Here is a 26,205-nt window from a genome sequence, read left to right as displayed (position 1 = left end):
AGGAAATCATTAACGCCACAGCCAAGTATGAGCCATGGGGTGCAAACACATCTTGTGCCCAGAATCTGGGACAAGCAATAGATAACTGCTGGGAAGAACTTTTCAAACGCAAAGAATATCAACCACTGGATCTTGGGCATTACCGTTCTAAAACCATTGCTGTCTGAAAGATCTTACACTAGGGCTGACTGATCTTTGTATGGCAGTAACTCTAATCGATTCAGTTTCTTTTTATTCATTCAACTATAACTATTTGTATTTATGTTGAGGTGGTCTTGTGGCTCAGTGGGTAGTGTCCCTGCCACTGAACCAGAAGCTTCAGGTTTCAGTCCTACTCCAAGACTTGATGGCCAAGGAAGGTGCACTCATAACATGGCAAACAGGTTGAGTAGCAACCTGCAAGTCCTTCCTACAGGAGGAAGAAGGGTGACAGTGACCCCTGGTCAGCCATGTTTGATGCAGGATGATAGGCTTCAGGCTATAGCCTCTGGCTTCAGGCTAGCAACCAGTTCCTGGAAAAAAAAACAAGCTACAAAAACAGACATAAGCAAAAACTTTGTCTGCCTCGTGTGTCTCTGGACGCTGAAGAGATTATGAGTATTAGTTTAACATAAAGCATCCCAAAGTGCTTCTTGGGAGTGTTATAAATTTGATACTGAGCCAAGCAAAGGCCAAAAAGCTTGGCAAGAGGTAAACTTTAAGGAATGTTTATAATTCCAAAGAGTATTTAGGAGGCTGGTTTAATGGATGTGTCACACATCAGCTATGAAAAGCAGAACCTGTCCAGATTTAGACACAATGGAGTGATAATTCAATCTAAAAGAATCACAGGCCCTCTTTGGCTAAACCAGGAATTCTTCATACAGACTTAGGCTCCCTTTACTTGCAAACAGCTAGCAGAAGACTCTCCCAGATACCCTCCAGCAAGAAGGTTAGAGTATTTCGCCCTATGAGTTGTTGGTGATTCCTTAATTCCCTGGCTGCTGATTGGTCTCGATTACTATTGTTAACCAAAACCCCCATCATTGCTCCTCCTCCATCTCATCACCAAGCCACAGACTTTTATTCTATGGTTCCCACATAAGACTGTGTCCTCTGGAAAGCGACAAAAGCTTATTTGCAGGCGTACCTGGTTTCTTCTCACCAATATTTGCCAATGATGTACTTACCCAATGAGAAATTGTATATTTAGGGTTATATTCAATGCCAAGGTGACTGTTGATGTGATCTCTAATAACATTCATCCAGATGGGTTCTGATCCTTTATGACTGGTAAACTCATGCATTCCCATGTACTTGTACACAACTTTCATTCATCCATCTAATTTTGCTGCCGTGGCCTGGTTCCCTTTACGAGATAATCCATATGCCCACTAACTGTAGCCATTGGGACTTTGGAATATCTTACCTTGTAAAGGTGGGCGCTGTGCCATCTGGCTGCCCCATGGCTGCCCCGGACCTTGGTGCATTAGCTGTTGCCCTTGCATCTGGAGTTGTTGTCCTTGAGTGTGATGGGGCATCTGCTGACCCATGGACTGATGGGAAAGCATCTGCGAGGCTTGCTGCTGGATATGGTGCATGGGTTGCTGAGGTTGTGGAACCCCACTCTGCGACTAGGGCAAAAAAAAACAGAATTAAAAATAATAATTACAGAGCCAAAACAAACCAGGAAAATCAAATATTCATGTGAAGGGAAGGAAGTGGGGGCAGAGGAGCAGATGGACAGATTGGAAGCTTTATTTGGCTTACACAATACTCATGCATCATCTTTAGCCATTACATACGTCAAAATCCATCTTTTAAAATATCTATAATCTTGTTACATTTCTGGTTTATTCTGGGGCCAAGAATTTGTGAACATTTTTCTAATTTGATTTTACAAAAATTAAGTTTTGGCGAGGTCGTTGGCACATCAGGAAATTCCCTCAGAACTCTCCCCGAGCTGATGTTATGAAGGATTTTGAAACACCCCATCATAAGTAGTCACATGTAACTGTTTGTCACTTCCTCCAAGTAACTCTTTCGAGTACAAACACATTTCCATCTGTTCCTATTCAGATGAAGTTACATTGTTTCATAGTTTGCCATTATGAGATTTGAACTCTTGATCTTGGGGTTACAAGCCCAGTACCATAACCACTTGGCTATAAGTAACACAGGCACCACCAGCCGCAACTCAATTAAGGCAAGTCACAGCAAGTCCAATTTGACTCACTTGCCAACACACAATAAGCTGACCTTCCCATATCACAAAACTGCACCCAAAAATATTCAGCATTTCAAGTCTTTTGCCCCACACCACAAGTGAGACATTGGGCTAGTGTTTTTCTGGTTCTGTGAAAGAGGACAAAATCTGCTGTACAAGCGGGTGCCACATCTCCTGGGATTGCCTGCATTGGCATCATCGCCTGTCAAACATTAAAGGATTAGTACCTTGGTCCCAGATTCACAGCTGACAGCCACATGCGGGTCAGAGAATTGGGAGCTATAATGGTGCAGCTCAATCCTTCACACCCTCTAAATCCAAGCATGGCATTACTGCTCAAGTCTCAGAAGGACGGCCCAGTGTCTTGAGTTCTAGAAATCGTGAGTATGGAAACTTGAGTCATTACAGCACTTGATTTTTGTTGGTTTGTTAACTGGAGTTCGTTGGCCAGGAGATTCTGAAAGGGCTGTCCTTAATACTGTTAACCCATTTGTGGGAAAATCCTACATTCGAATCCCAAAATCTGTTGGTACAGTCCCTGCCTTACAGTAAGTGTATTGCTATTAAATTCAATAGGCAACTAATCAAAATATTTTTAAAAATAGGGGGAGACAGTGACGTCATGGTAGTATCACTCAACTCGTAACCCAGAGGCCGGGTTAATGTTCTAGGGACATGGGTTCAAATCCCACCATGGCAGCTGGTGGAATTTAAATTCAATTAATAAAATCTAGACTGAAAGCTAGCAGTGACCATGAAAATATCAATTGTCATAAAAACCTATCTGGTTTGCTAATGTTTCTGGTGGGGAATGGGCTATTCCTTCTATCCTTACTGAGAGTCTGGTCAGGTTAATGTGGTTGACTCTTAACTGCCTTCCAAAATGGCCAAGCAAACCACTCATCTCAAGGGCAATTAGGGATGGGCAACAAATGCTGGCCTTTGACAGTGATATCCAATTCCTATAAAAAAGAATAAATTTTTAAAAAGGTTGCAAAATTAGTGACTCAAAATCCTAGCAGAATGGAGATTATTGGGTAATTTTCCCAATCACTGCTGTAAATAACTGGGATTGGTTTTATGTACAGAATGCATTCATCCACTCTGCATTTTGCTGGAGAAAATCTTGTGCTCAAGGCTTTGCTGTAGTTTCAGTTATAAATGCAGAGACACTGTTTGCCGAGCTCATAGAACAATTACTGCAGTTCCACCCCAACCTGAAGTCACTAACTGACGCAGTGGTGTCAACATTCGTTCTGTCTTCTTTTAGGACTAGGCAATTGACTGTCCCAACTGTTAGCAGTTGCATCCAGAATCTCATCACAATGGCAAATCCACTTTATCCCCAGGTGCAAACAATTGATTAAAACTGCTTTAAAATCCGACAGGAGAGTGTACAGGGTAAGCACTTGTGAAGCTACTTTCAGTTAATGTGTTAGACGTAGCTCCCTCATAATCGACTCCTATCATAATGATAAATAGTTAACGAGTCCGAAATAGTTATCATGATAGAACAGTGTAGCCGCTGGGGACCATTAACAACTTGAGACACAGAATTAACAGTAACTTGAATTTAAACTTTATGTGGCTCTGTGCTGTGCACCTATTAAAACTACCAAGGCAGATAATTTCCTTCATCTTAGCAAATCAACAGTTGCTAACACTTAAAGCAAAATCCAAAATACCACAGATGCTGGAAATTTGAAATTAAAACAAACTGTTGGAAATACTCAGCAGTCAGGTAGCATTGGCCTGTAACTTTAGCTGGGTTTATCTCCCCATTGATGCTACCTTACCAACATTTTCTACTTTTAATAGTTGCTAACAATTGTGTCACCACTTCATCATTCAGAAATTCAAATTCTGCTGCTCTTAATGACAGTGAAACAAACAAACAGAACAAAATCTCGTGACAATCAAGGCTGCATCATTGAAAGGTCTTGCAGGGCACTTTGGTTGAAAAATATCACAAGATTAGAGAGATGAGGCAAAAGTGCTTCATGAAAGCAGATATTTGCATTTGCGATTACACTCACTGTTTGTTGACTGAGAAGCAGGCTGCGAAGCTGTGGGTTAGCACCAGGATTGGGTGGTCGGAGCAGGGCTCCGGTCGGCTGCGGAGCCTGAGGCTGACTCTGAGGTGGGCCGCCTGATTGTTGCTGCTGTGTCGCAGCCTGGGCTTGCTGCTGCACTCTGAGCTGCATCTGCTGCTGCTGTTAGTGAGGGGAAAAAGAATTATAAACAATGCAAACCAAAAGGGTAGCAGGGCTGCACTAAATTTTGATAAAGCAAACAATTAGAACTATGAATAACTTGAAGGTTTCCCTGCAACACTTAACTCAGTTCTTAACTAAGTGACTAGACGAAGCATTGTTAATTGAATCCAAGCCGGTTGGAGAAGTGAAAACCAAGACAGCTTTTCTTTACTACAAGTTTATTGATTTTGTTCAGCCTCGTACCTCTCCTTCAAACCCCAGTGTCCCAGCTGTCTTCTATTTCTATGTGATCAAAGTACTTATTTAAACAATATCCTTCACCTGTGTATCTTAACAATATATATATTTAACATACTAAGAGATTCCCCTTTCTTTCTTTAAACAGTAAACCCTTTACTTCCCCGTCCAAGGGCCCAAACACTCATTTCAAATGAAGCAGCATTTCACTTGCACTTCCCTCAATTTAGTTTACTGCATTCGTTGCTCCCAATGCGGTCTCCTCTACATTGGAGAGACCAAACGCAGACTGGGTGACCGCTTTGCAGAACACCTTCGGTCTGTCCGCAAGCATTACCCAGACCTCCCTGTTGCTTGCCATTTCAACACTCCACCCTGCTCTCATGCCCACGTGTCTGTCCTTGGCCTGCTGCAATGTTCCAGTGAAGCTCAACGCAAACTGGAGGAACAGCACCTCATCTTCCGACTAGGCACTTTACAGCCTTCCGGACTTAATATTGAGTTCAGCAATTTTAGATGATGAACTCTCTCCTCCATCCCCACCCCCTTTCCGATCACCCCCTTTTTTCCCCAATAATTTATATAGATTTTGCTTTTCCCACCTATTTCCATTATTTTTAAATGTATTTCTATCCATTGTTTTATCTCTACCTTTTAGCCTTTTTCGATTCCTTCACCCCACCTCACCCTCACTAGGGCTATCTGTACCTTGCTTGTCCTGCTTTCTACCCTTAACTGGCACATTCCTTAGATAATATCACCACCTTTAACACCTCTTTGTCCTTTTGTCTGTCTCCACTTATCACTGGCCCTCTATCCAGCTTTACTTGTCCCAACCCCCCCCTTAAACCAGCTTATATTTCACCTCTCTTCTATTTTTACTTAGTTCTGTTGAAGAGTCATACAGACTCGAAACGTTAACTGTGTTCCTCTCCGCAGATGCTGCCAGACCTGCTGAGTTTTTCCAGGTATTTTTGTTTTTGTTTTTGATTTCCAGCATCTGCAGTTTTTTGCTTTTATCTTAACCTTAGAGATCGTTTTTCTCTCTAACATTTCCTTTTTTCAGTCACACTCAAGTATGCATTATCCCATAGAGAATGGTTATACATGCAACATTTAATGGACAAACTTTGTCCTTCTAGATGGTAGCAGTCGTGGATTTGGAAGGTGCTACCTAAGGAACCTTGGTGAGTTTCTGCAATGCAACTTGTAGATGGTACACACACTGCTGCCACTGTTCACTGGTGGAGGAAGTGAATGTTTGTGGACGGGGGCCAATGAAGTGGGCTGCTTTGGCCTGGATGATGTCGAGCTTCTTGAGTGTTGTTGGAGCTGCACTCATCCAGGCAAGTGGGGAGTATTCCATCACACTCCTGACCTGTGCCTTGTAGATGGTGGGACAGGCTTTGGGGAGTCAGGAGGCAAGTTACTCACCACAGGCTTCCCAGCCTCTGAAGTGTTCTTGTAGCCACAGTATTTAGATGGCTGGTCCAGTTCAGTTTCTGGTAAATGGTAATCCTAAGGATGTTGATAGTAGGGGATTCAGTGATGGTAATGCCATTGAATGTCAAAGAGCAATGGTTAGATTCTCTCTTGTTGGAGATGGTTTTTGCCTGGTACTTGTGTGTTGCAAATGTTACTTGCCACTTGTCAGCCCAAGCCTGGATATTGTCCAGGTCTTGCTGCATTTGGACATGGACTGCTTCAGAATCTGAGAAGCCACGAATAGTGAACATCATGCAATCATCAGCAAACGTCCCCACTTCTGACCTTATGATGGAAGGAAAGTCATTGATGAAGCAGCTAAAAATGATTGGGCCATGAACACCACCCCCAGGAACTCCTGCAGTGATGTCCTGGAACTGAGATGATTGACCTCCAAAAACCACAACCCTCTGCCTTTGTGCTAGTTATGATCTAGCCAGCAGAGAGTTTTCCTCCTGATTCCCACTAACTCGTTTTGCTAGAGTTCCTTGATGCCACACTTGGTCAATGCTGCCTTGATGTCAAGGGCAGTCACTTTCACCTCACCTCTGGAGTTCAGCTCTTTTGTCCATGTTTGAAACAAGGCTGTAATGAGGTCAGGAGCTGAGTGACCCTGGCAGAACCCTACCTGAGCATCAGTGAGGTTATTGCTAGCAAGTCCCACTTGATAGCACTGTTGGTAGCCCCTTCCATCACTTCACTGATGGAGAATTGACTGATGGAGCAGTAATTGACTGGGTTGGATTTGTCCTGCTTTTTGCATACAGGACGTACCTGGGCAATTTTCTGCATTGCCAGTTAGATGCCAGTATTGTAGCCAAAGCTGTTCCAGTACAGCTCGGGGTGCAGCAAGTTCTGGAGCATAAGTCTTCAGTACTATTACCGGAATATTGTCAGGGCCCATGGCCTTTGCAGTATCCAGTGCCTTCAGTAGTTTCCTGATATCATGTGGTGAATCAAATTGGCTGAAGACAGGCATCCGTGATTCTGGAGACTTCGGAGGAGGACAAGATGGATCATCCATTTGGATGAAGATTTTGGCAAATGCTTCAGCCTTATCTTTTGCACTGATATGCTGGGTTCCTCCATCATTGAGGATAGGAATATTTGTGGAGCTTCCTCTCCAGTGAGTTGCTTAATTGTACACCGCCATTCACAACTGGATGTGGCAGAACTTAGATCTGATTTGTTGGTTGTGGGGTTGCTTAGCTCTGTCTATCACTTGCTGCTTATGCTGTTTGACATGCAAGTAGCCCTCTGTTGTAACTTCGCCGGGTCGATGCCTCATTTTTAGGTATGCCTGGTGCTGCTCCTGGCATGCCCTCCTGTACTCTTCATTGAATCAGGGTTGATCCACAGGCTTGGTGATAATGGTAGAGTGGGGGATATGCTGGGCCATGACATTACAGATTGCAGTTGAGTACAATTCTGCTTCTGCTGATGGCTCTCAGCGCCTCATGGGTGCCCAGTCTTGAATTGCTAGATCTGTTCGAAATCTATCCCATTTGGCACAATGGTACTGCCACACAACACGATGGAGGGTATCCTCAATGTGAAGACAGATTTCATCTCCACAAGGACTGTGCAGGGGTCACTCCTACTGATACTGTCATGGACAGATGCATCTGTGGCAGACAGGTTGGTGAGGATGAGGTCAAATATGTTTTTCCCTCTTGCTGGCTCCCTCACAACCTGCTGCAGACCCAGTCTAGCAGCTATGTCCTTTAGGACTCGGCCAGCTTGATCTATACTTGTGCCACCGAGCCACTTTTCGTGAAGGGCATTGAAGTTCCCCATCCAGAGTACATTCTGCACCCTTGCCACCCTCAGTGCTTCCTCCAAATGGTGTTCAACATGGAAGAGTACTGATTCACCAGCTGAGGAGGGGGTGATACGTGGTAATCAGCAGCATGTTAACCTGATACTATGAGACTTCATGGGGGCCGGAACTGATGTTGAGGCTCCCAGGGCAACTGCTTCCCGACTTTATACATCTGTGCTGCCACTTCTGCTGGGACGTCCTGCCGAAGGGACAGGACATACCCAGGAATGGTGGTGATGGTGTCTCGGACATGATCTGTAAAATATGATTCTGTGAGGATGACTATATCAGGCTGTTGTTTGACTAGTCTGTGAGACAGCTCAATTTTGGCACAATCCCTCAGATACTCGTAAGGAGGACTTTGCGGGGTCGACAGGACTGAGTTTGCCGTTGTCATTTCCGTGCCTAGGTCAATGCTGGGTGGTCCGCCCGGTTTCATTGTTTTTTTATTGGCTTTTTAATGGTTTTGATAAAACTGAGTGGTTTGCTAGGCCATTTCAGAGAGCATTTAATAGTCAACCACATTACTGCAGATCTGAAGTCACACGTAGGCTAGACCAGGTGGGGGCAGCAGATTTCCTTCCCTAAAGGACATTAGTGAACCTGATGGGTTTTTACAACAATCAACAATGGCTTCATGGTCATCATCAGGTTCTAATTCCAGACATTCAGTGGATTCAAGTTTGTGGTGGGATTCGAACTCAGGTCTCCAAATCATTAACCGTAGGTCTCTGGACTACCAATCCAGTGACAATACCACTAAACCACTGTCTCCTCCCTGACACTTACAGTGCCATACTGAGGGAGCTCTGCACTGAGTTGCTGTTTGCCAGAAACATTAAACAGAGGCCTGACTTGATCTCAGGTGGATGCAAAAGATCTGACGGCCACCAGTTTGAAGATCAGGGGAGTTCTCCCCAGCGTGCTGGCTAATACTTATCCCCTCAACCAACAGCTCAAACAGATGATAAGTTTATTTATTTCACTGCGGTTCGTGGGAGTTTGCTGCGCCCAAATTGGCTGCTACTACATTACAACAGTAACTGAACTTCAAAAGCACTTCATTTGCTGTCAAACACTGTGAAGGCAGGGAGGGGGGGGCAAAAGATTTAAAAAAGCACGATATAAAAGTGTGGCTAATAGTGAGGTCAAGTTTTTTTCTTCAGGTTTCAAACAAGTAGTTTCAAAATGCAAGTTGCAAATTTAGGTGCTCCCAACAATCAGAAACGATGCAGGGTAGCTGAAGTTTCTCAGGTGGTGGGAATGCCTGGCCCCAGACATTACATGAGAGAGGGGAATTAACGCAGGGCTTCCCAAACTGTGGGTCACGAGTCCACTAGGGGTCACAAGCTCTGAGACAGCAATGGCTATGATGGAGCTTAGACTGAGTGCTAGCAGCTGCGAGGCCCCTTTAAATTAATTTTTGTGGTTGGTGGGTGTGCGGAGGCCCGATTGCTGCTGCAAAAAAGTGAAAATTAGGGTTATTTTTTTGTAGCAACCCCGTTTTTTCACCAACTCACACAACACTCAACTTCTGTCCCCCCCCGACCCTCAATCAAGAAATAAAAACCCCCTCTCCTCCACTAAACAAATAATGCTTCCCCTTCATGTCGCTCAACAACTGACGCCTCTCCTCAGTCCCGCTGCTCAACAGCTCACATACTCCCCAAATTTTCAATCTGGGGGTCACACAAAGTCTGAGGCATTAAAATGGGGTCTCACAGGAAAAAGGTTTGTGAAGCACTGAATTCATGGATAAGCCACAAACACCAAACAAGTGTATGTTTCCAGGCAGCAAGAAAATAAATATGTTAAAACACTCAGTCCACTCACCAGATTCTGCTGCCGCTGTTGGTCGTCCATTGTCGTTACCGTGTGAACCTGAGGTATTGAGGTGGTCACTGGCTGACCTGGTATCTGAATGGTGGGGGGAGGGAGGGTAGAAAGAAAGTAAAAATCACTTTTTTTAAAAAAAGTATAGACTCGCAATGCTTTACAAAAAAGATCAATTACATGGATAGGATTGATCATAATTTCTTTCATCTTTGGGTCTAATGGGCTCAGTCTCCTCTCTGCAAAAGTCTGCAGCAAATTAAGCTTGTGACAGTACCTACTCAGTCCCTGTGGGTACAAGCCCATAAGACAAATCTGCTCAAAATTCAATGCAAATTAGCAATCTTGTCCAGGGAGGGTGAGGTATTCCCTGGTCCAGGGAGGTGTGAATTCTTCTGAAGTTGGAGTTGACATGCTCTGGGAACAGAGCAGAGGGAGTTTTACCCTCAGCTACTAAATTTTTTGGAGGTCTTTTAGCACAGTAGGTAACGTCCAGGCCTCTGAACCAGAAGCTCCGGGATAAAATCCCACTCCACAACCTGATGGCCAAGAAAGGTGTGTTCATAACACAGCCAAGCAGAAAACACAGCCAAGCAGATAGAGTGTCAACTTGTAAATCCTTTCAACACACACCAATGGCAGGCTGTGAAAGAGTGAGAGATTTCTGCTCAGGCATGTGGTGGAAAAAACACTGCAGCCTCTACCATCACAATCCATCATTCCAAACTACAACATACATGTGAAAGTGTACATTGTCACAGCAACTCTAACTCCTTGGGAGCCAGTTGGCTCAGTGGCTGGAAGGCCGGTGTGGATCAGATTGGTGCCAACAGCATAGGGTTTGATCCCCATTCCAGCTGGGGTGGATTCAGGACCTGTCCCCTTGCCCTATCCATGGTGGAAGTCGTGGTGCTATGGGTCAGATCTACCTTCAGGCAGGGAACTCAATAAGAATCTAAGTTTTGCATGACTTGATTTGAACCCATATACCAAGTTAACTGATCTCCTGCCAAGGCACTAATTAACTTTGCCCCTGGGCTAGACATGGAAACAAGTCAACCAAGGTTCAAGGGTGTTAAGTAATGATTCTTGGAAATTGTATGTACATTGATGTTGAGTGCAGACAGGATTGAGTTTGATTGTAGTGCCTGCTCTGAACAATTAGCATACCGGCTCTTCAGTATCTAGATTCTCATATGAAGGATAGCTACTCGAGTGAGGCACCAGAGAACTAGGCTCTAGTACAAGTCAGAAAAAGTGGTAGGGAATTGCAGGAGGAAAAGATTATATACCCAAAATCACCCTGTCTCCAGACTGACACCCAAGTGACTTCCTTGGCCACCCTCAGTTCAGGATGAAGGGCGCTCAAAGCATCAGTCAACTATTCTTACTGTGTCCCTTGTACCAAATACAATGAGAAACGGGCTTTATTTAAACTGCTGCAGAGTTACTATATACCCTGCAATGTTCAAAATATGAATTGGTAATGTGTGAACATTCACCTGTGATCATTCATACCTGTTGCTGCTGCACTCCTTGTGACACTGGCATTGCCCCAGGTGGCTTCTGCATAAATGCTGGAGTGGGTATAGATCCAGTCCCCATTGGCTGTGTCCCACTCATTTGCTGCCAAATTAAAAGATACAAGATGACACAAATGAATCTATTATCATAGTTTGAGAGATCATTGGCAGAAAGTGCAGAGGGGAGGTGGGAGGAGGGGAACTAAAAAGTTTTGCTGGCACCACTCTTCAATCTAGAAAACCATCTTATAGGTTGCAGAAGTGAAATCCAGTTTCTCCTTCCTCCTACTGAGGGATATGCATCTTAACTCCATTCAAACCACCCGACCCCCTTGCAAAAATCAGGATATCAATCTGTGCAACAAGTCGAATGAATACATTAGCTCTACTAGTCCATGGTAGTGCAATAACTCAACACAAATAGTTGAGTGAATAGTAGCGCACCTTAAAAGTATATTTTCGAAGGCAGTCCACAGTTCGAATTATTAACCGGATGTTGCTTACGGATAAAGTGATTTATATACTTGAATTTGACAGCATTTCCTGAATAATGGTATCCTCAGACATACAAGGATACCAATACACTAAGCATTCAGCTACAAGCAGATAAAACAGACAGAAATACACTTAAAATAGGGGCCCACTCAAAAGCCATTGCCTAAGTTGAAAGATGCATTATTAACGAAAGAGTTCTAATTAAGCTGCTTACATTCCTCTGCTGTTCAATTTTCTGCTGCTGCGCTTTCTTGTGGTTGGTTATGACCAGTCGGATTCCATTCACAAAACCACTCTGATCATTTGGGATCAAACCCATGAAGATTTTCTTCTTGGAGGAGTACAGCAGCATCAAGACACGGACCTCACAGGGAGCACTGTGTGGAAAATGGACACAACCCGCCTGAAAGAAACATGAATCCAGGATATAGCATCAATGTTGAACAGAATTCTAGATGAGAATGCATCTGGCAAATTCTAACCATTCTGGAATAGGTGCACAAGGCGTTCTTCAGTGCCCTGCTCTTACAATTCCCACCCATCACAAACATACAAATTAGGAGTAGGCCACTAGGCCCTTTGACCCTGCTCCACCACTCAATAAGATCATGAGTGATCTGATATTAACCTCAACTTCACATCCTGGCCTACCCATGATAACCTTTCACCCCTCGCTTATCAAGAATCTATCTACCTCTGCTTTAAAAATATTCAAAGATTCTGCCTCCACCACCTTTTATGGAAGAGAGTTCCAAAGACTTCAGAACCTCAAAAATTCTCCATCTGTCTTAAACGGGGACTCGTTGTTATGGAATGATCTCTAGTTCTAGATTCTCCCACAAGAGGGAACATTCTCTCCACATCCACCCTGTCAAGTCCCCTCAGGATCTTATATGCTTCAATCAAGTCGCCTCTTACTCTTCCAAACTCCAGTGGATACAAGACTAGCCTGTCCAACCTTTCCTCATAAGACAACTCGCCCATTCCAGGTATTAGTCTAGTCAACCTTTTCTGAACTGTTTCCTTCCTCAAATGAGACCAATACTGTACACAGTACTCCAGGTGTGGTCTCACCAATGCCCTTATAACTGAAGTATAACCTCCCTACTTTGTGTCCAATTCCCTTCGCAATAAACGATAACATTCTATTAGCTTTCCTAATTACTTGCTGTATCTGCATACTAACCTTTTGCGATTCATGCACTAGAACATCCAGATCCCTCTGCATCTCAGAGCTCTGCAATCTATCACCATTTAGATATGCTTTTTTATTGTTCCTGCCAAAATGGGCAATTTCACAGTTTTCCACAGTATATGCCATTTGCCAGATCTTTGCCCACTCACATAACCTATGTGCTTTAGTAGCCTCCTTATGGCCTCTTCACAGCTTACTTTCGTACCTATCTTTGTGTCATCAGCAAGGTTAGCAGCCATACCTTCAATCCCTTCATGCAAGTCATTCATATAAATTGTCGAAAGAGTTGAGGCCCCAACACTTATCCCTGTGACACATCACTAATTACATCCTGCCAACCAGGAAATGACCCACTTATGCCACCCACCGTTTCCTGTTAGCTAGCCAATCTTCTATCTATGTCAATATGTTACACCCTACACCATGAGCTCTTATTTTCTGCAATAACCTTTGATGTGGCACCTTATCAAATGCCTTTTGAAAATTTAAATGCATTGCATCCACTGGCTCCCCTTTATCCCAGCACAGGGTTACTTCTTCAAATAACTCCAATCAATTGGTTAAGTATGATTTCCCTTTCACAAAAATCATGCTGACTCTGCCTGATCACCATGAATTTATCTATGTGCTCTGCTGTATCATCTTTAATAATAGCTTCTAACATTTCCCCTATGACTGATGTTAAAATAGCTAGCCTATGTTTCCTGCTTTCTGTTTCCCTCCATTTTTGAATAAAGGAGTTACATTGGCTATTTTCCAATCCAATGGAATCTTCGCCGAATCCAGTGAATTTTGGAAAATTCTCTCACTAGCCACTTCTTTTAAGGCCCTAGGATGAAGTAAGTCAGGGCCCAGGGAATTAGCGAATTATTGGAACTGCAGGTTGACAAGTACTACTTCCCCTTTCCAATTCTGGACTTACAGCTATTTCTAGGGTGTTACTTGCATCCTCTATAGTGAAGATCGATGCAAAATACCTGTTCAATCCATCTGCCATCTCATTATTTTCCATTATTAATTCGCCAGATTCACTTTCTATAGGACCAACGCTCGCTTTAGCTCTTTTTTGCAACTATCTTTATATTTCTAGCTAGCTTTCTCTCGTACTCTAATCTTTTCTTCCTTAGTAATCTTTGTCATTCTTTGCTGTTTTTTATACTTTGTCCAATCTTTTGACCTGCCACCCATCTTTGTGCAATTATATGTTTTTTCTTTATAAGTATTTTACTATTTATTTATTTAGTTAACCACAGATGGTGAATCCTCCCCTTGGAATTTCTCTCTAATTGGAATGTATCTATTCTGTATATTCTGAAATAGCCCCTTAAATGTCTCTACAGCATCTCTACTGACCTATCCCTTAACCTGAATTGCCAGTTCACTTTCATTAGCTCTGCTTTCATGCCCTCACAACTGCCCTTATTCAAGCTTAAATTATTAATCTTGGACCCACTCTTCTCTCCTTCAAACTAAATGTAAAATTCAATCATATTACAGGGACGCCTTCACTATTAGGTCACTGATTAATCCTATCTTGTTGGGCAATATCAGGTCTAGAACAGCCTGCTCGTTGATTGGTGCCAGAACATGCTGTTCTAAGAAGCTGTCCCAAAAGCATTCTATGAACTCATCATCTTGGCTACCTTTGCCCACCTGATCTTTCCAATCTTAAAATTCCCCACGTACCTTTCTGACAAACTCCCACTATTTCTTCTTTGATACCCACTCTACCATGTGGTTACAGTTTGGTGGCCTGTTGACCATTCCCACAAGTGACTTCTTGCCTGTATCATTCCTCATCTCTACCCAAGCCACTTCTATATCCTGAACTTAGGGCATTACTCTCTATTGTGCTAATATCATCTTTAATTAACAGAGCCACCCGTCCACCTTTCCCTAGCTTCCTGTCCTTCCTAATTGTCACATACCCTTCAACTTCAGCTCTGCAACTGGTCTCGCTCAAAGGAGTTTCTATTTGCACATCTTCATTTCTAATTCCTCAGCTGCTTCCCTTTTGGCTCATAAAAAACAGAACACAGAACTACACAGCAGGGCAGGCAGCATCCACAGTATTTGGCATTTGTGTCCATCTGTTCACTCACTTTGCTAGCTAGCCTTTCTCCAGTAATTGGTGCACCTCCCCGCCACCCAACTTCTTTCCAAAACACAATGGGAGTGGGCTCATGCAGAATATTAACACCAGCGTAGACCAGTTTAGCTGAAAGTACAGAGCAGAAACAGGCCATTCTATGTAGTTCCATGGCATACCATGTAAAATCATTTGAACAACTCATCTGTGACAAGTCTTTCTGTGGGGAAAACAGGAGACAAAATCCCACCTGTGCTCAGGAAAATAATTAACTAAATAAGTCAGTGAAAAATAATTTACAATAGAAGTGAGATTTGGGGATTAACTGTGTGTTCATAACACTGTACGTGATTAAAAGACCACATTCCACAAATCAATGCAATACACACCCAGTTTGAAGTTGTGGTTACAGGATTGCCCTCATCCACTGTGCTTCCAATTTTCATTCTCCATCTCTCTTTTCCTCTCTCTCAGCAATAGTACGGTCAGTGCTCAGAATTCCTATTGCTCCTATTAAGCCCCATATGTACCATTCCACAGGTTGTATTTCCTTGCTGCATCTTCATAGCTGGGATAATTACGGTGCCCTAATCCAACTTATTCTTTTCAGAGATGAAACTGACTCAATTTTCACTTCCTCTCACAACCTGAAGGCTATTGAAACCCAAACTTGGCTTCACCCAAGCACCACTTCATTCATTTCCTGCTCCTTTTTCACCCTTGGTGCTGCCCCTCACTATGAAACTGGGTTCCTGACCTGAGATTATTCAGCAAAAAAAAAAAGCTGATTTCCAGTAATGTCACTCAAAAGTTAAAGAGCTTGGGAGGAGGTCACTTGGGTACTTACAAAGCCATTGGCCATGATTCGATACAGTCCCTTTAACGACTCCAAATCCTTGTTCGTGAACTGAAACTGAACCATTCGAGAATTACGGAATAAATGTCCGAGTGTTGTCTGGGTAGTTGAGGGGGAAAGGACAAAAACAGGTACAAGATAGTTAGATGGCAAATCAGAACCGTTAAGAAAAAGCTTCTTACTCCCTTTCCTTCATTTCTCCCCCAACTAAACCATAGTATTTTCTTCATGATCTTGGGTGAAGCTGTATCATAAGCAAAAAAGACCAAACATAATCGAACGTATCTATCTTACAAACATACAAAATTGACAGGCAACAAAAACTAACTGGCCCATCAAGCTTTCCCCATGTTCATGATGGTTGGAACATCATGGCTAAACACTTCCCATCCTTCCACTGCCATGCTGTTTCCTACCAGCGAATCACTTTTTTTGTTTTAAGTGTTCAATCAAGGGATGTGGGCTTCGCTGGCTAGGCCAGCATTTAATGCCCATTTATTGAGGTGGTGGTGGTGAGCTGCCTTCTTGAACTGCTGCAGTCCAAGAAGGCAGTTCACCACCACCTTCTCAAGGGCAATTAGGGATGGGCAATAAATCCTGGCCCTGCCAGTGAAGCTGACATCTCTTGAATGAACACTAAAAAAAAACAATGATCCGCTGGCAGGAAACATGGCAGTGGAAGGATGGGAAGTGTCTAGCCATGATATTCCAACCATCATGAACATGGGGAAAGCTGAGTTTTGCTGCCTGCCAATTTTGTATGCTTGCAAGATAGATACATATTTCCCTATTAGCAATGCAGAATCATAATATTCAAAGATAAAAAGGACATCCTAACTTCAGTCCCCTCTCATCATATGTGTCAGACCTTCCAGACTTCATCTTAATACTGCAGCATGTGACAAGATGTCTGCAAGAATAGCCAAGCTAGACAGAAGATAATTTAATTTTCAATCCTTCCACAAAGTGCTTCATTTCTACTTGTTGACTCTTGGGCAATCTGCTTTTAAGACTGGAGTATGTTTTGGGGGGGGTGGGAGAGGTAGGCCAATGGAGGCAGCAAAGGGGAGGGTTGGAAATGGATCCTGAAGTGCAAAGCAGCAGCACTGCTGAGTAAATATGTCAACACGTTGCATCACCTTGGATTACACTGTTTGCTTACCTAATTTTTCCCCTCCCTTCACAACATACCACAGTTTGTTCTATCAAGTGAACTACCTGTGACCAATACATTCAATTAAAATCTGGCAAACCACCCTCACTTGCTTACCAATAGCTGTTGTGGAATGAGCTGCATGATTAGTTTTTGAGGCCACTGGTCTGTCTTCCTGTAGAAGAATTGGGATAGGGAGAAAAGAGGGGGTTGAAAAACAACAGTAAAGCAGAGTACGCTTTCCTTAAACCATAGGTTCAGCGTTATTTTATACTCTCAGGCATAACTCCCCCTTAGCTAACAAGGATGGAATTTGAAAATTCTTTCGCAAAGATAGGAAGAGGAAATCTCACCCGTCAAAGCCTCATAAAACTCAATTTAAAAACAAAATAGACAGAAAGGTTGCAAATCTGAAACAAAAATCATGAAATGTGCGGCTATCAGCATCTGATAAGAGATAGGTTGACTTTTGAGGTGAGGTGTTTCATCAGAATCTTTTGAGGAGTGGAGGCTAACCCACCTTTTTGTTTTCAGGTGCTTATGAGGCTGCTATTTATTTCCAGCATTTTCTTTTTTAACCGATCAGCTATTAAGAAATTCTTTTTTTGTTGCTGAAACATGATGCTGATTAAATAATGGCCAAAAAGAGTGACTGAGTTCATCAGACAAAGGAGTTACAATATTAACAGGCAGCCTTTAGCCTAGAGGGAAAGGTGCTTCAACTTTAAGAACTGTGGTTCTATGAAACCCAGGAACATTTACAAATCAATTATCTTCATCAGGTCACTGACACACAGCCCTCAAACAGAAACATTGAAAGATCAACACAGCAGCTTTTGATAGAAATTAACAAATAAGACCTGGCAGATATACATATGAAGTGCTGAGGGAGTGCTGTACTCAGAAGTGCTGCCTTTCAGATAAGACGTTAAACAAAGGCTCAGTCTACCCTCTTAAGGTGGATGTAAAAGATCCCAGGAGACACTTTCGAAGAGCAGGGGAGCTCTCCTTGGTGTCCTAACCATCTACGTCACTCCATCTACGTCACTAAAAAGAGCTCATCATTGCTAGTTGTGGGAGCTTACTGCAAACAACTCAGCAGCAATGTTTCAAAGTGGTGACTGCACTGGAAAAGGTACTTCACTGGCTGCAAAGCACCTAGAGATCTTGAGGTTGTGAAAAATACTATATAAATGCTTTTCTTTCTTTCTTTTACTGCATCAAAGAGGCTGGAGGTTTAATCTCCAAGTCCGTGCCAGTAGCTGATCTCAGTTAGAATGGTATTAATGATGGTCTCGGGATCCCATGGACAAAGGAATGCGATGGGTGGTATAAAACAGTTGGCTTCCTGCTACCCAGCGTCATGCAGTAAACTTCTGCTGGAGAGGAACTGGGCTCAGCTGTGAGGTGCAGCTGTGTAGAACAGCAAATCTTGCCAACAATGCTGCCCAGACTTTCAGAAGAAGGGCACATGGGTAAGGTAGCAAGGGGGTTACCAACACCGGAGAAATCTCATCCCAATGAATGACAACAAGAAACATGGAAAGAGAAGGAAAAAATATCATGCTTGATTTTTTTTTAAAAAAATGGGTTATTTCGAGTAAGACTTCTAAATATGAGCATCTTTCTGCTCTTATACTTACAGGTTCTCGCCTGGGTTGACGTACACCTGACATGGAAGCGATCTCGTCAGCTTTGCAGTTAAATCCACTGATGCAGGTTTGGGTTTCTTTGGAAGGTAGAGCAAAAAGAGAGTTCAATCTGGGCTTCACCCTGCTGAATGTTGCCAAGTTTTGAAAAATAGCTCGATTTCTGAAGTTATAACATGCCTATGGCCGGAGTATTTTTAACCATCACTAAATAACTATCCAGCAATACCAAGTGGCTGTGCATTTGTACTTCAAGCTAATTATGTATTTTTCCCTTTCAAAATCTTCTCTCGAGTGGGTGGCGAAAGAGAAGTGTTACATTTCAAGCAGTTGGATTACTACAAACTACACTTGTCATGTCTTTGTTAGACACCCAAACACCTCCTTTAGATTTAATCTGATAGAGTTTCTCCTTTAATTTGCTCCTCTGGCATCATTCTAGTCAATAAAAATAAACACAAAGACAGACATATCTCACCTCCTGCCACTCCAAAACCCCACTCCATGCTAGGATCTTATTGGCCACCGATCCAGGAGGTGGAGGTGCCACAGTCACTCCGACGACATTTCCAGCACCAGCTCCAACACCCACGGTCTGCTGAAAGAACAGAGCCAAATACGATTACTAAATAACTGAGATGATGCGAGTGCTAAGTTCCTCTCCCGACCTGTCTATCCCCAACCCCCCAATCTAATTTTGCTTTCCTGCTCTCTTGAAGAGGTTTGGTCGCATTAATGAACTTATAATTCAGAGGCCCAGGCAATTACTCGAAAGAAAAGATCAAATTCCACCGGGGCAGCTGGAGGAATTTTAATTCAACTAATTACTGAAACTAGTCTCACTAATAATTGTCTTTAAAAAACCTGTTTTCTAATATCCTTCAGGGGAGCAAATCTGCCTGTCTCACCTGGTCTAGCCGACATGACTCTTACCTGCTCTTTGAAATGGTCTAACATCTTGTATCAAACCGGACAAATCATCAGACATCAATCTCAGCACTGGAAACAACAAAGGTGCACCCTGTCCAATGGACCCTGCCCTCCTCACTAACACCAGGGACCTTGTGCCAGAATTGGGAGAACTGTCCCAGATTATTCAAGTAACAGCTCTGGCAGTCTTATACACTAAATGATACCTTACAGCCAATGTCCCAGACTACTCCATAACCATCCTTGGTTATGTCCCAGCCCATCAAAACAGACAGACCCAAAGGTGACTCAGTAGTATATAATTGAGAAGGAGTCCTCAACATCAACACCAGGCCCCATGAAGTCTCATGGCACTAGCAAGAAAATCTCTTACAGATTACCACCTACCATCCTCTCTCAGCGGTTGGATCAGTATGCCACCATGGAAGAATCATTGAGGGTAGCAAAGGCACAGATGCACTCTTTGTGGGGCACTTCAAATGTACAAGTGGCACTGTAGCACCACAACTACGTAGCTGGTAGAGCTTTGAAGGACATTGGGAAAAACTCTCCACTTGTTGAAGTCATACATTGCACAAAGGAAGATGTTTTGTGTTGGAGGCCAATCATTTCAGCCCAGGACATCACTGGAGTTCCTCAGGTCACATCCTAGGCCCAACCATCTTCAGCTGCTTCAAAGGCATTCCCTCCAACCTAAGGTCAGAATTGTGAATGTTCGCTGATGATTGCAGTGTCCAGTGCCATTCGTAACTCCACAGATGCTGAAGCAATTTGTGCCCACATGCAGCATGACCCGGACAACATTCAGGCTTGGACCGTTAAGTAGCAATTGACATTTGTGCCACACAAGTGCCAGACAATGACCATTTCCAAGACAGAAACAAACAATTGACATTCAATGGCATTACCATCACCGAATTCCTCACCATCTACATCCTGGGGGTTACCATTGACCAGAAACTTAACTGGGTCAGCCATATAAATACTATAGCTACAAGAGCAAGTCAGAGGCTAGGAATTCTGCAGCAAGTAGCTTATCACATAACTCCCCAAAGCCTGTCCCACCATCTACAAGTCAAGATTGTGATGGAATACTCTCCACTTGTCTGGGTGAGTGCAACTCCAAGAACACAAGAAGCTCAACTCCATTCAGGACACAGCAGCCCACTTGATCAGCACCCTGTCCACCACCTTAAACATTTGCTCCCTCCACCACCAGCGCACAGTGGCAGCAACATATGCCATCTACAAGATGCACTGCAGCAACTTGCCAAGGCTCCTTCCAAAATCCCTACCGCCTAAATGGGAACATCATCCCTCCAAGTCATACACCATCCTGAATTGGAAATATTTAGCTGTTCCTTTGCTTTCACTGGGTCAAAATCCTGGAACTCCCTCCCTAAAAGCACTGTGGGAGTATCTACACCACATGGACTGCAGCTGTTCAAGGTAGTGGTTCATCATCACCTTCTCAAGAGAAAATAGAGACAGACAATAAATGCCGGCCCTGCCAAAAACAAATAGTAAAAAGATCTGTTACTCACCATGGGCTGCTGGCTGGGCTGCTGTGCGGCCTGTGGCTGCTGTGGTAATGGAACGCCAGTGGTAACTGTGGATACCAGGCTAGACTGTGCCGCTGCAGTCATCATGGAAGCCGTGGATGGGATGACTTTGGCAATACTGGTCACAGGGGTGGTTGTTAATGTTTGCGGAGTGGCCTGGCTGAATATAGCTCCCACACCAGAAGCAGGAGGTATTTGACTGACTGCGGGAACTGTGAAGGAGCAAAATGTGAAAAACAACAGTTTAGCCGTCTCTAGAGTAAGGTTTTAAACATTTTTGTCAATGAATACAGTAATATATCACGTCCCAACAATTTTCTTCGCTCTTCTAAATGTACTTTCTCATTGGAATATGACTCCATAGGGTCTCTCTCAAGTACCTTTCCTAAATAGCCGACACACAGGCTAGGTTTTTTCTCTTCATTTTTTTCCATGGGGTGTGGGTCTCACCAGCAAGGCCAGCATATGTTGTCCATCATTAATTGCCCTTGAACTAAGCGACTTGCTAGGCCATTTCGGAAGGCAGTTAAGAGCCAACCACGATACAATGGGTCTGGAATCACATGTAAGCCAGACCAGCTAAGGACGGCAGATTTCCTTCCCTAAAGGATATTAGTGAACCAGATCAGGTTTTTTTTTTTACAACAATCGACAATGGTTTCATGCGTCACCGTTACTGAGACTAGCATTGAATTCCGAATTTTTTTTTATTATTGTTAATAGAGTTTAAATTCCACCAGCTGCCCTGGCGGGATTTGAACTCATGTTCCCAAAGCATTAACCTGAGTCTCTGGATTACTAGTCTAGTGGCATTGCCACGATACCACTGCCTCCCCGGGTGTTATTTTGGAGGTCACCCCCAAGTCAAATCCTGTTCTTAACCAACATCCCTTCTAGTTACTGTCTTTAAAGGAGTTCTGGTCATCAGCCTGAAATATTTGCCCTGGCTCTGTCTCAACAGATACTGTCCAACAGGTTGAATGATTCCAGCTTTATCTGTATTTATTCCAGTAAAAGTCACGGCACAGCAATCAAAAATAGCAATCCTAGATGATATTCTGCACACACCCTCCCCAGTCTCAACCAGCCCAGGACACAGAGGTTAAATTTGATATGCCTAATGCTGCCCTGACCAAGATCAGGTGACTCAGCAGAGGCTGGGAATCAAACATTCAAACTTTTTTGTTAGTCTATTTTCGTAACACACCATGCCCCATTAGACTGCCAGGGAAACAAGTGTAACCTGTAGCTTCACAGCAGGATTAGAAGGACGTTAATTAATAAAGCCTTGTATTTTGTTGCTCTAGAAACAGTTCTCAAAGCATAGTCAGATTCATTTAAGATGGTGATGAGGAGACATTTTTTTCTTTCAGAGGGTCGCGAGTCTCTGGAACTCTTCCCCAGAAAGTGGTAGAGGCAGGGTCATTGAATATTTTTAAAGGCACGGGGAGAAAGATTCTTGATTAACAAGGGAATCAAAGAGTATCAGGGATAGGCAGGATAGTGGCATCGAGGCTAATATCAGATCAACCACGATCTTATCGAATGGCGAAGGAGGCTCGATGGGCCAAATGGCTTACTCCTGCTCCTAATTCAGGAGTATAATCAGTTCCAAAAGGGGACAAAAGGTCACCTTTGCATCATCATTAATTGTTTACTAAGCCAACAACAAGCTAAATGACAAATTGAGGGAGGGTGCAGGAGTTAAATTATGCAATTTTGACCCTGCTCTCTTTGGACCCATGTCTACAACATCTCACCGGCCATTAACAGGGCCACAAAATGACAAAAGTCTACAGAACTACAAAATCCAGTTTACGGTTACAAAGTCTTGTTTTGATCGTACATCGATTGGTTGATGGGACAACAGCTGCCTTGAGCTGATTGGTCGCTGTTTCCACGGCAATCTGAGCAGCAGCTTGAGCAGCAGCAAGGGAGCCAGACACTGCCGGGCCCTGCAAACAAGAAAGAAATTAAAGCAAATTCTATATTAAAGCAAAGTGGGCAGAATTTTGAAGTTTATATTTTGTTTTTCTGTTCTTAAAGCCATTTTGGATACACTTGCTAGTCGTTGCTGACAATAATGCTTACCATGCGATTTGAACGTTAACAGTACCTGTACCTTGTATTCAATGTATGCAAACCTGCAGGAGTTTACCGACTAGGGGCACACAGATCTGTCAAAGCAGGGCTGTTTGCCAGCAATTCTGATGTTGAGCTTCATTCACAGCTGCTTCAATAATGAAGCAGCCTGTTCCGGTATACAGCAGGACTTGAACAGCACTCAAGCTTGGGCTGACAAGTGACAAGTAAAACATGGGTCATCTAAATGCATCATCATTGCCACCATCAATATCTTAGGGTATGGGGCTTAACAGGAACTACATAAGCCCCCAGTTCAGCAATACCTTTGTTTTAAAATTCTCATCTTTTATGTTCAAATCCCTCCATGTCTCTGCAACCTCTCTTCACTATCTCCTACACAACACAAATTTCTTACACTTGTCAGTAGTCACAGATCAAACAGAAAGTATCTCTAACTTTTGTCAGATGGTGGCAATCCGCTGGAGCCCACTCTAGGGAAAGAATCATCCAACAGCTGATCATTAACAGTTAAGTGTATTTACCTGGTATGGCTGCGAGACTGATGGCATCGCTTGGGACTGTGATGGTGGCTGTGATTGCGATAGCTGGGGTGCCTGTGGTTGACTCGACAACAGACTTGGCTGTTGCTGCGTTGATGGTTGTGGCTGTGGTGGAGCTGGCTTCTGTGGCAGTGTGTTAACTGCAACTGTTCCTCCACCTAATCAAGCACAAAATAGGTCAAAATAGTAGCTAGTTTCCATTTTTACAGTGATCCAGTTACAAACTTTGAACTAGTGGTTGTGAGGGAACCTAGCGCAGGTTGCAACATACAGTTGCTTTCTCTTTAATACCCTACTCTCCTGCAGAAATGTTACTCCACTGGTGTAGGAGACCTTCCAGTACCTTTAGTGACTATTACTCATGTGACCAACAGGCTATTCAACTGCAAGGCAAATCCATTGATGAGCCCAGCAGTACACTTGCCTATCCACACTTTTCAGATGTAGGAACACAGGAACAGAAGTAGGCCACTTAGTCCCTCCAGCCCTTTCCACCATTCAATGAGATAATGGCCAATCTGTAGCCAAACTCCTTTTACCTGCCTTTGCCTCATATCCCTTAATATCTTTGGTTAAGTTCCTCAAGCTCAAGATTTAAAATGAACAATTGACCTAGCATCAATTGTCACTTGCAGAAGAGAAATCCACACTTCTACCATCATTTGCATGTTGAAGTGTTTCCTAACTTTGCTCCTGGAACATTTAGCTCTAACTTTAAGGACATGGCCCCAGTTCTAGACTTCCCAACCAGCCAAAACTGGTTTCTCCCAATCTACCCTATCAGTTCCCCCTCAATTTCTTGAAAACTTCTATCAAGTCACCTCTTAACCTTCTAAATTGAAATGAATACCATTCAAGTTTGTGTAAGCTCTCATTACTTAACCAATGGAGTCCAGGTATCGGTCTGGTAAATCCACACTGCCCTCCCTCCAAGGCCAGGTCACCTTGATAGTGATTAAGGGCAGCAATCCAGGGTGATGTTTTCCCCCTTTACTCCTGAAGCCAGATGTAGTGAACCTCATTGCCAATCCAACTGAGACCAAGGTCCAACACAATCCACCAAACTGTAATCCCCACCCAAATCCTGAACTAGATTTAAAGACAGGTCCCCACAATGAAAGAACAGTTTTGAAACCAATTATAACAGTAATAACATGCATTTATCTGAGGTGCCTTGGGGGCACTATATAATGAGAGGTGACTCAGAGAGAGAGTGCCATCATTCTCACTATCCAGGCTGGATACAGACCCAGCTTTTAAAAGGGCATTCAGTCCTCACTGTAAAAAGGGGTTTAAAATCTGGTTTATGTAAGTTTTTTTTTTCTAAAATTAGATGGGGAGCATGGACAGAATTTTTCTCCAAAAACATTCCTGCAGTCACTGGTGGCTGCCCAGTGGCCTCTGCTGGAAAACACACATGTAAAGGTGCCTAGCGAGGACAGGATGGACTGCCAGCTGTGGTGCTCTCCCTGATCAGTTGTCTTGTCAATGTTCACCACCAAGGTTCACACATGAATACGACCATGTATCAGGGATCAACCGAAGCCCAAGAGAACTCTGGCTTCAGAGGGGAGGGAAAGCTGTGAAAAAAAAAGGGAAATCTTTTATCTCATCTTCTCCCCTACTGTTTTTGATGTCTATTTATATCATGACAGTCAGCCACTTCATTTGCTTGCAAAGCATTGAGAGGCGTTTGGGATGCTGATAAGGCTTTATGTAAATACAGCCGTGTTCCTTTCTAATACTGTTGATGCCCTGGACTTTAAAGCTTACAGTGCACATGTTCTGGTATGATAGCAGGTTAATCTTTTGCTGTGGCTTGGATTGTGGACGAACATGGAGACAGACAATTGGGAGCCAGGGACAGCAACAATTGTGCTGCAATTCTTACCTGGAAGCACCATCCCCCGGATCATTATCATATGGCGTGGGTCCTGACTGTAGTCCTTCAACGGACTCTCCACGACATTTCCCAGTGCCGCTTTCTCAAAGAGTACACGCAAGGCAGGTAGTTTACGAGGAGACACCACGGAGAAATGAATCCCTCTCTGCAGAATGAAGACATGACGCAACATGTTAAAACTAGATGTAATAAGAGATGATGAGTGGGAGGAAAAGAGACAATTATACTTTCTCTACACATGCAAGAACAGAACCTTTTGCACAATTCTCTGCCACATTTTCTCCAGGACATGTGTTAAGATGCCCTATTAGAAGGTAGAATTGCTCAATAAACTGATACAATGGTCACTGGGCTCTTAAATAAAGAGGTTCAAGGTTTAAAAGAGGGGAAAAAACTAATGCCACGC

The 26,205-nt window shown here is 43.4% G+C and overlaps 1 protein-coding gene across 4 annotated transcripts in view; it reads right to left on the bottom strand.

Moving 5' to 3' along the window:
* Positions 1-26,205, bottom strand: part of med25 (mediator complex subunit 25) — a 41,493-nt gene that overhangs the window by 566 nt on the left and 14,722 nt on the right. The window contains exons 7-19 of one of the 4 annotated variants that reach the window (XM_041177899.1): positions 25,788-25,944; positions 23,879-24,054; positions 23,098-23,206; positions 21,234-21,463; positions 19,238-19,357; positions 18,754-18,839; positions 17,228-17,285; positions 15,949-16,056; positions 12,032-12,220; positions 11,318-11,425; positions 9,800-9,883; positions 4,243-4,419; positions 1,409-1,613 (exon numbers count right to left, since the gene is read on the bottom strand). In XM_041177899.1, coding sequence (XP_041033833.1) covers positions 1,409-1,613; positions 4,243-4,419; positions 9,800-9,883; positions 11,318-11,425; positions 12,032-12,220; positions 15,949-16,056; positions 17,228-17,285; positions 18,754-18,839; positions 19,238-19,357; positions 21,234-21,463; positions 23,098-23,206; positions 23,879-24,054; positions 25,788-25,944 — 1,807 coding nt within the window. The remainder of the gene's footprint in view (positions 1-1,408; positions 1,614-4,242; positions 4,420-9,799; positions 9,884-11,317; positions 11,426-12,031; positions 12,221-15,948; positions 16,057-17,227; positions 17,286-18,753; positions 18,840-19,237; positions 19,358-21,233; positions 21,464-23,097; positions 23,207-23,878; positions 24,055-25,787; positions 25,945-26,205) is intronic. The other 3 variants (XM_041177901.1, XM_041177900.1, XM_041177902.1) reach the window with 3 other exon arrangements.

This window comes from Carcharodon carcharias, chromosome 31 (assembly GCF_017639515.1).
Source record: "Carcharodon carcharias isolate sCarCar2 chromosome 31, sCarCar2.pri, whole genome shotgun sequence".
Lineage (NCBI taxonomy): Eukaryota > Metazoa > Chordata > Chondrichthyes > Lamniformes > Lamnidae > Carcharodon > Carcharodon carcharias.
This window is presented reverse-complemented; position numbering and strand designations above follow the sequence as displayed.